Consider the following 9,571-nt stretch of genomic DNA (forward strand, 5'->3'; position numbering starts at 1 on the left):
CATCCACCGCACCGCACCGCACCCTTCATCCCTTCAGTTCAGAACAGACGCATCCACCGCCGCATCCTTCAGTTCAGAACAGACGCACACCACCGCATCCTTCAGTTCAGATCAGCCACCGCATCCACCACCGCGACGCCACTGCTGCCGACGGTACAGCTTCGTCGATCTGCACTCGCCAACGCCATCTCCGCGGCCGATCTGCTTCGTCGCTCCCCTGCGACGCCACAGCCACCGTCACCGTCACCGCATCCGCCCCAGCCACCGCCCTGCAGGTTCCTTTTTTATTTTTATTTTTATTCTTTTTCAATTTTTAATAATATATTTTTGTTTTAAGGTATGAGAAACTATAAACTGCCTTTGGTTTGCTCAAGCTCCCGAGAGAAACTATAAACTGCCCTTGCCCATTGGAGCATTAGCATCTCATCTGTATTTGCGTTTGGCATTTTTGTTTGATGAAGCTCAGCATTTAGGATTGCAGATTGTATGAATGAGCAGGGAATCCTTTTCTATAATATGGATGATGAGTTCTTTAGTTAATGAATGGTTATTATTTATTAGTTCAGTAGAAAAAGTGTGGCTCTTAGTTAATGACAGTAGTCTAGCTACAATGTGAGTGTATTTTATCAACTATTGCTTAGAAAGATTTCCCTTTGAATTAGGGGTGTTTTCAACTTTTTCCCTTTGGGAAATAATTATATAAACACACACATTCATTTCATAGAAATGTGATCTGCCACAGCTCTCCTCATTTGATTGTATTTTAGACTGCTTTGTTAAGATGAGCTTAAACAGAGTTAAGACGTGGACAAGATAAGTAACTAAGAAGAGAGTGCTAAGTTCCAGAAAACAAAAAGAGACCACATTAGATTAATTTTACTTCGTATTAATCAATTCAGATAGTTTGGATGTGTTTACTGTATACATATATTTTAACCAATTAGAAAAGGAACAGGAAGACCAAAACTTACTTGTTGCTAAGCTATTAAGAAAGATACACTACTATTACTGAAGGGAGATGTAAAATTCTTCTAGTTAACCTCAACTAAATTAGAATTATGGTCTAGTTTAGATTTTTAAAAGGTATGTGCAAGAATGGTCTCACGGACTGTTGGTCTTGAGATATGTGTTGAGACAGTCAATTTGTACAATTTATCAAATCAGGTCATTGTAATGTCTTTTTATGCTTTTACTTTAGGTTGTTTTTAGTAAGTAATTGTATTAAAGGTTGCTCCATCCTTGGTGCTTTTTCAAGAAAATAATCTTATAGTGATCACCTGAGAGTCTGAGACTTGCTACATGAAAATAAGTGCAGTTCTATACATGTAAATTGTAATTAATTGATTATCGAGTAACCAGGGGTAAAGTCTAAAATTAAAAATCTTCTGTTATCCTCGCCTTCCACTTTCCCCAACAACATGCTGATGGATCTGCCTATGGTGGGATTTTTCACCATAACAGATATAAGTAAAGAAGTTTCTATGACTTGCATCTTGTTTGTAACCCTCAATAAGCTCTTTCTTTTCCTCCCTAAATGTTATGGATTACTTGCTAATATTTGAAGGTGTCCTATCTACTGATTGTTTGATAAAATCTTTAGTTTCTTTCTAATGCTTCCAGTTACTCTTTGTTTGCCATAGTTTTTAATTTCTTTTTGTTTTACGATCATTTTATTGAGCAACATATCTGCATCCTCTGCAATCATCTATTCTTATTAGTTATTCTTAGCTTATGCTGTTGCGACAATGATGATTAAGAACATATAAAAACACAACACTTTCATTAATATTGTAAACCAAAAAGTTATTTGAGTCAAACATATAATTCTTGAGATATTAGGAAAATATGGTTCAAGTATTACCTTTTTATTGTAAATTGTAAATTTTTCATGAAAAACTCAATTTTCCATTTCCAAATATTTACTTAAGAATCTTATACCTATTAAAAAATTGTCATTTAAATGTTAGGATATTAAAAATATGTGCATGGTTTATTGCTTCTTATGCAGCATACTATAGTGACATTTGTGTTGGTGCAATCGCGTGTCGGCTTGAGAAGAAGGAAAGTGGGGCTATTCGTGTATACATCATGACCTTGGGCGTTTTGGCACCTTATCGTGGATTAGGTGTTGGTAAGCGGTCTATTTAACATCTTGCTTATTGTATGCTTCATTTTGTACCCCCTTGAATTCATTATTTGTATCATCTTATTAGAAAATGAAGCAACTTTTACTGTAAGATTCATAAATTTCAATATATTTTGCAGTTGAATAATCTGGAGCTCGCTGTTAATCTTGCCAAGAGAGGAAACCTTCGTTCATCTTTGGTTAGTTCATAATAACCTCTTTATTATCCTACAATTCTTGGGTTTCTCTCTGTGTTTTTCTTTCTTATATATATGAATTGTATGGATCCAAGATTTATTTGAATTTGTTACTTCAAATTAAATTGGTTAATGCTTCTTCTTTGTAACGAATAAATGTTTCATGATGACATTGTTTCATTTAAAATTTAAAATTTATATTTCATTTTTATATTTTATTAATTAACATAAATTTTATTAATTAATTTTTTTTAGGCATTTGTTTGTGTTGACTACATTTAATTAAAATTTTCAAATTCAAAATTTGTCTCTAGCGAAGTCACTTTGCACTCTAACTTTTAGATATCCCTTAGCTTGCATATAAATACCCTTAAATTAGGTTCAATCTTTGTGATTTTTTTGGTATAACCTTCTTTGTATGCCCATGGTAATTTTGTAGTTTGACAAGTGATGGTTACATGATCTTTTTATTATTATTATTATTATTATTATTATTATTATTATTATTATTATTATTATTTATTTATTTAATTTAATCCAACACTAAGTCATTATAAAGCAAAGTTTGATATTAGGTACTATACATACTTTATTATAATAAGATATTGTTAGAATATTGTATAATATTTTGAGTATTTATTTATTTATTTACATTATTTAAATTTGATAAATAATATAATTATTGAATATATGTTACTATCCGTGCATTGCACGAATGTTATACTAGTTTGTACATAAATTGAAAGTACTTGTTAACTACGAACACATAATATGATAATTTTAAATACATAATTTATTTATAAGTATATAGTTTATTAATTAAATCTACGAAATAGATTAAGTATAAATATATAATTTTTAAACAAGATTTATAATGTAAGGTAAATCTTGGCTCATGATATAATGCTAATTGTTGATTGAAATAAGCAAAAGATAAAGGATCACACTTGTATGAGGCCGTTTCACGGACTCTTATCCGTAAGACAGGTTTGGTCAATATGTAAATGTAATACTTATACTAAAAAATGTAATACTAATTATGAATAAAGTGTTTGTTATTTATGAAAAAAAAAAAATGTAATAGACTGCATAAATTAGCTGCAGTCTTAGCTTGCATCAAAATGTATAGGGAGATGGAAGTCATTGCTCTCAAAGGTAGTTCAGAGTAGGAACAAGTAATTTCATGCTATTCAGAGTGTTATTCTTAAAAAAAAAACCATAAACCCTAAACCTAAATCCAAAATAGAACTTTATAAAAAAATAATAAATAAATAAATAAAACGAATAAGAAATTGAGTGCAGAAATTTGAAAACCCTTCAAACTTCTTCAACTTAAAACAAAAATTGCAATACTTAAAACAAACTAGCAATGGGAATAATAATATAAAAAAAGTGGCAATAACAAAGAAAAAATATAAAATTGAATGGTGAAAATAATATCTATCTATATATGTATTAAAGTCACAACTTTTGGTAAATAAAAATAATTTTCAGTTTCCCGCCTAGTCAAAATTACGTAGTTTTGATGAATTTGTAAAATTATTAGTTCAAAAGAGATTAGCATGAGGCATTGATGGATACTGGAGGGGGTTGTTTTCATTTGAACCCACCCCTATGTATATAGTCATATAGATTGTGCACAAGCGCATTCAACTTTCTTGTCATTTGCATACCAGGTGTTGTGCTCAATTTTCTCATCTACTGTTGTCTTCCTGAACCTATTGCTGATGGTTAATGACTCCTGTTGCCTTGACACAGCACAAGACAATTGATATTGTTTTAGCACGAGGAGAGAGAGAAGCTTGATAGTTTGGCGCAGGCTTGCTTCACGGGTAATAATTCCATTCACTTGTACTTACAGTGTATACCCTTTTATTACAATGCTTTGTAAATCTTACTTTATGAAATTGGGCAGATTCTCAATGATGGCGGCTTCTTTACATACCGGTGTGAGAATACCTATCAAGTCACACCAGTTCCATTATAAGCCCCCCCACATACACCCTTCTTTTAGATTGGCTACGATTCGCTGTTCTGTCGTTGCACCCAGCAAATGCTACTCCATCACTCTCCTCCCCGGTGATGGTATCGGCCCTGAAGTCATCTCTGTCGCTAAGAATGCTCTACAACTCACTGGCTCTCTCGAAGGTACACAAAACCTTTTTGAAAAAAAAACAGAAGAAAACCCAATTTCCCAACATAAATTGCAAATGATAGTTCCCAGTGCAGCCACTAGATTAAGTATTTCACATTTTCACCTTCGTTCTTGTGCAGTTAACGTTAGGTTCAAATTCATTATTGCATACATGCACTTTAAAGAACATATAAATCTTGATTATAATAAATAAATACTCAAAAGTTAAACCCACTTTGTCATTATGAATATTAAAACTAATGCATTTTTTCTGACTACCAAAAAAAAAAGGGTCTTTTGCCTTTTTTTATTTTTAAAATGTTTTTAAGGTCTTAGGGGATGAGGATTAATGGTTGGAAAATGATTTGTTCCCCTCCAAAATTTCCCCCTCCTAAAATTCCTCCTAACATGGCTTATCCATTAGGTGTCATGAATTGGTTGACCCACTAACTTGTTATCAATGACTAAATCATCCCATGAAAAAGTTCTATGTCATGAGGGTAGATAGGAAGGGAAAATTTTGGAGGGGTGGGTTGCAATTGTAGCATTACAATTAATGGTTATATTGATTTTGAAATGTTGCAGGAATTGAGTTTGGGTTCAATGAGATGCCTATGGGTGGGGTTGCTATTGATTTGGCAGGAGTACCTTTGCCTGAGGAGACTCTTTCAGCTGCAAAGCAATCTGATGCTGTTCTTCTTGGAGCAATTGGAGGGTGAGCATTTTACACTCTTTTTTAGTTGTATGCTATTAAATCTGTACATGATTTATCCTTTTTGATTCACTGAATGCTAGCATGCTCTTATAATATAAAGGTATAAATGGGACAACAATGAAAAGCATTTGAAGCCTGAGACCGGATTGCTTCAGCTTCGAGAGGGTCTTAAGGTCTTTGCAAACTTGAGACCTGCGTCAGTCCTGCCACAGGTAATTTAGTTCAGACTTAAAATATTGAGTCGTTGAGGATAGGCTCTTATTCTATTGCATTGTACTGTGATTGTTATCTGCCTTTTTATCCCTTTGATGAGAAATAGTAAAAAAAAAACCCGTAGGGTATGCCTCTTTGGTGGTTATTTTGAACACTTTCTTTTTTATTGTCCTAATAGAGTTTTTAATTTAGGGTTCTTAGAGATATGATTTCTAAGTCCACTTAGCATATTGATGACTTCTTTAGTTCCCATCGAATTAATATGATTCACATATGATCTATTTACCTTTTAATTCTATTACCTCTAGGCAAAGAAAAACATTCAAGTACTTTAAACCCCTTTATGATTTTCAGTGGTGATTTTATTTTTTTGGCTATATAAAAGTACTTTAAAAAAAAAACCCTCATATATAAATATTATACATTCAAGAATTTTATTGATAACTTAACAATTCAATTATCATTATTTTTTTAGACGGATTTTTTTTTTTAAACTCCTTAATTCAAAAATTATAAAAATGAATTTAAAGTTTTATTTTGTGATTTAAGTAGTTTTTAATAATTTTATACAGATAATTCTTTTGAAACTTTAATAGTGAGAATATGTGACATTTAGAAGAAGTATATAGTATGGAGCATGGAGCTTTTGCTAGAAAAAAAAAAAAAAAGCCTACAAGATATCTAATATGTATTTCACTTTGGTATTTTTATCGACCTTAATAATTTGAATCACCAGTCAAAGGGATTAAGTGTCTTTATTAAAAATTTAAGGGGGTTAAGTATTCCTTATTGTATAGTTTCTGGGAGTAAAGTTGAAGTTACCCAAAGTAAAATGGTAATATATCCCCTCATTTATTTATTTATTTTTGAATTTTTTATGTGAATAGTGTGATAAATGTCATATTTCCTCCATAATTGAGGTGGTAGCTCATATTAATCTGAATCTGAATCTTACACCCATGTAATTCAGTTGGTAGATGCTTCAACATTGAAGAGAGAAGTTGCAGAAGGTGTAGACCTAATGGTTGTCAGGGAACTTACAGGAGGTTAGTTTAGGTGGTCTTAACAATCATAATTTGAATTTCATCCTGACAGTTCTAATATCTTATGTACATATATTCATTGAAAACATCTGTTGCCCACTTGACCCGATTATTATAATCTGGTGACAGGTATTTATTTTGGCAAACCAAGGGGTTTTGGTACAAATGAAAATGGTGAGGAAATTGGTTTCAATACTGAAGTTTATGCAACTTACGAGGTAAACTTTCTGATCTATAAAAAAAATCATGTTGCCTCCCCTCCCAATCCAAAAAAAAAAAGAAGTTAATACTCATTCTTTCATTAGAGTCATAGGTTTAGTCCTCTTAAATAAGTTACCATTTGTTGCAACTTGCAAGTAGATGTTTGGAAGAGGAGTTTTCATTGTCTTTACCAGTGTAATACTTTTTGGAGAATTTGATTAAAATAATACTCTTTTTGCACTTCACAATTTGGATATTTACTTACTTTTGGCACCATATTTCTTATCGGACTTTAAAAAAAAAAAAAATATTTGCAATCTTTTGGAATCTGATGTGAGATTCTCTTGCCAGGTAGAACGTATTGCTCGTGTAGCATTTGAAACTGCACGAAAACGTCGAGGAAAACTGTGTTCTGTTGATAAAGCAAATGTGTTGGAGGTATATTATGATAATTGATAACAAAGTGCCCCGTAGTTTTTATTTGTTTGTATACCCCTCTTTTGTTTTCCCTGCACATAGACTATGCTTACATGCATATTCTGGAATGTTTTATGCAATATTTCGCTTTAAGCAAAGAAGAGTTCAAAAGGATTATGTACCATCAAGGACAGTTGTGCATTGTCACAAATGTCAATGTACATTGAAAAATTCATATTATAGATCATATAATACAAGCATGAAGATAGACTCCACTGATGTGCCATTTATTGTTTCCTTTCTGCTCTTTTTCTTTCACCCCTTCAGAGTTTTTCCTTTCTCTTTTCTTGTCCACTTTGTTAGAGTTTATCATTCATGTCTTGCAAATGGTGGAAGTTACTGGTGCTAACCATTTCTCTTTTGGATAGGTGGAGATTTGATGCCACTCTCTTTCTACTACGTATTTCTTTTCTTTTATAACCAAACTGTACTTTGTAAATGTGTTAGTTGTTTGATTGTAATTGTAACATACATAATCATGTTATAAATGTAACATGATGATATAAAACTAAACACTGTTCTATTGCAAGAGCTGCTCCAATGGTTCTTCACTGTGCACATGTATCTTTACAATATATTTCACTAGAAATGAATTGAGGACAAAATGTGAAATGGATGGGCTCCTCACTGTTGATATTTGCCAGGCCTCTATGCATTGGAGAAGGATTGTGTCAGAGTTGTCCAAAGAGTACCCTGATATTGAACTTTCACATATGTATGTGGACAACGCTGCCATGCAGCTTGTTCGCAATCCAAAACAGGTTTATTTTATTGTTATTATTGTTATTATTTATTTATTATTTATTTTTATCACAAACCTCTACAAATTTTAATATAAATCTTGATTGTCATTTTCTTTGAGATAGATTATGGAAAAAGAGTTATAATTGTAATTACACTGTTGCAGTTTGATACGATTGTAACAAACAATATATTTGGTGATATTCTATCTGATGAAGCTTCAATGATTACTGGAAGTATTGGTATGCTTCCATCTGCCAGTGTTGGAGAATCGGTATAATCACCACATCTGCATTTCTCTTTAAATGTTGTCTGGGTTTTCTATTGAATTTCTTTATGTACTTGACATCTCTTCTCGGAATTGTTGGCTGTAGGGACCTGGACTCTTTGAGCCAATACATGGTTCTGCTCCTGATATTGCTGGACAGGTTGGTTGGGTGCATGATAAGTAATACAGGCTATTTCACATTGCAATGAAGAGTAGTTGCCTCCTCATCTTTCTTGTCTAACATGGTTTCAACATGTAGGATAAAGCAAATCCTTTAGCAACAGTGCTTAGTGCTGCTATGCTTCTCAAATATGGCCTAGGAGAGGAGAAGGCTGCTCAGAGGATTGAGGCAGCTGTTCTGGACACTTTAAATCAAGGATTTCGCACTGGTGACATATATTCTGCTGGGCATGTATGTATACCTTTTGTTCTTTTAAAGATGTCCCCCCCTTGGGTGATTGTTATCCACCTCTATTTTTGCTTTAGATTTTTGTGGTAGTCAAATGTGCTAAACTTTCCTGCTTATACTATATGTATGTCATGCCATGGCTTCATTTGCCGTCTTTGAGATTGAATTTCTTGGTAGATGATATGGAAGTCACAAATTTTTATACTTCCCTTATAGCCTGTTAACTTGCATCTTGCATCCACACCAAGAGAAACCGATTAGGAATGTGCTAGTTTTCTTTATTCCCCATGTGTATAAATTTGACAAATGTTCTTTTAAAAACTTCCAAGGGTAAGCATGATTTCTGAGACTTCATTGACCTTAGTTACCTATATTTCCCTGTAACATTGATTGATGATTGAGGTTGACATGTTTCTTCCAGAAATTAGTCGGGTGCAAGGAAATGGGTGAAGAAGTGCTGAAGTCAATAGAAGCTCAAGTTCCGGTATTGCTGGGCTGATCTTGTACTTGTTCTTTTGGTTGGGTGTTAGGGTGCATTATCTTCCTTGTTGCATGTGACACCGAGAATTTTAATTATATTCACGGAGGTGAACTTGTTTGTTGAAGATGAACACCTTGGATTTTTATTTTTTATTTTTTAAATTTCTGTTTTCCATGTTTATTTTTGCATTCATATGTTGTTTGAATTGTGAACATTAATATGTAAACCTCCTTCATTCAAGGAGATGGACGCTTTTTTTTTTGAAGATGTATGCGTATTTTATTTATTTATTTATTTAAATTTGGTAGGTGTCAAATGAGTCATACAAAACAAAATGTAATGAACAGCTTAAACTTAAAACCATTCTGCTATTTTGTGTGACTATACAAATGAAAATTATGTATTGATGAGATAAAGCTAACTGGTCATCATCTCTTCCAAGCGACTTAGCATGCATCCATCTTCTTGTAGCCCTTTAAGGGATGTGAATTAGACCAACCTGCTGAAATTTGGACTAGCACTGCAGACACATGTATCACTTGTGTCTTTTGTAATTTTTTTTAAGTT

At 32.8% G+C, this 9,571-nt stretch overlaps 1 protein-coding gene across 3 annotated transcripts; it reads left to right on the top strand.

Annotated features, from left to right (window-relative positions):
• LOC109191441 (3-isopropylmalate dehydrogenase 2, chloroplastic-like) lies at positions 1 to 9,262 on the top strand. 3 transcript variants are annotated; one of them, XM_019342114.1, is made up of 15 exons: positions 1 to 275; positions 2,009 to 2,131; positions 2,266 to 2,325; positions 4,081 to 4,154; positions 4,238 to 4,470; positions 5,042 to 5,171; positions 5,272 to 5,383; positions 6,355 to 6,430; positions 6,557 to 6,645; positions 6,980 to 7,066; positions 7,750 to 7,866; positions 8,013 to 8,120; positions 8,221 to 8,274; positions 8,374 to 8,583; positions 8,730 to 8,812. In XM_019342114.1, exons 5-15 carry the CDS (start codon positions 4,245 to 4,247, stop codon positions 8,745 to 8,747), a joined length of 1,227 nt encoding a protein of 408 aa, XP_019197659.1. In that variant the 5' UTR covers positions 1 to 275; positions 2,009 to 2,131; positions 2,266 to 2,325; positions 4,081 to 4,154; positions 4,238 to 4,244; the 3' UTR covers positions 8,748 to 8,812. The 3 variants fall into 3 exon arrangements, with proteins under 3 accessions (XP_019197659.1, XP_019197658.1, XP_019197656.1); XM_019342113.1 differs by lacking the exon at positions 8,730 to 8,812 and adding an exon at positions 8,945 to 9,262 and having other exon boundaries at positions 4 to 275; positions 4,081 to 4,173; positions 8,374 to 8,526; XM_019342111.1 differs by lacking the exon at positions 8,730 to 8,812 and adding an exon at positions 8,945 to 9,262 and having other exon boundaries at positions 5 to 275; positions 8,374 to 8,526.
• Positions 9,263 to 9,571: the final 309 nt, after the last annotated feature.

The sequence above is a fragment of the Ipomoea nil genome, unplaced genomic scaffold, assembly GCF_001879475.1.
Source record: "Ipomoea nil cultivar Tokyo-kokei standard unplaced genomic scaffold, Asagao_1.1 scaffold1622, whole genome shotgun sequence".
In the NCBI taxonomy this organism is placed as follows: domain Eukaryota; kingdom Viridiplantae; phylum Streptophyta; class Magnoliopsida; order Solanales; family Convolvulaceae; genus Ipomoea; species Ipomoea nil.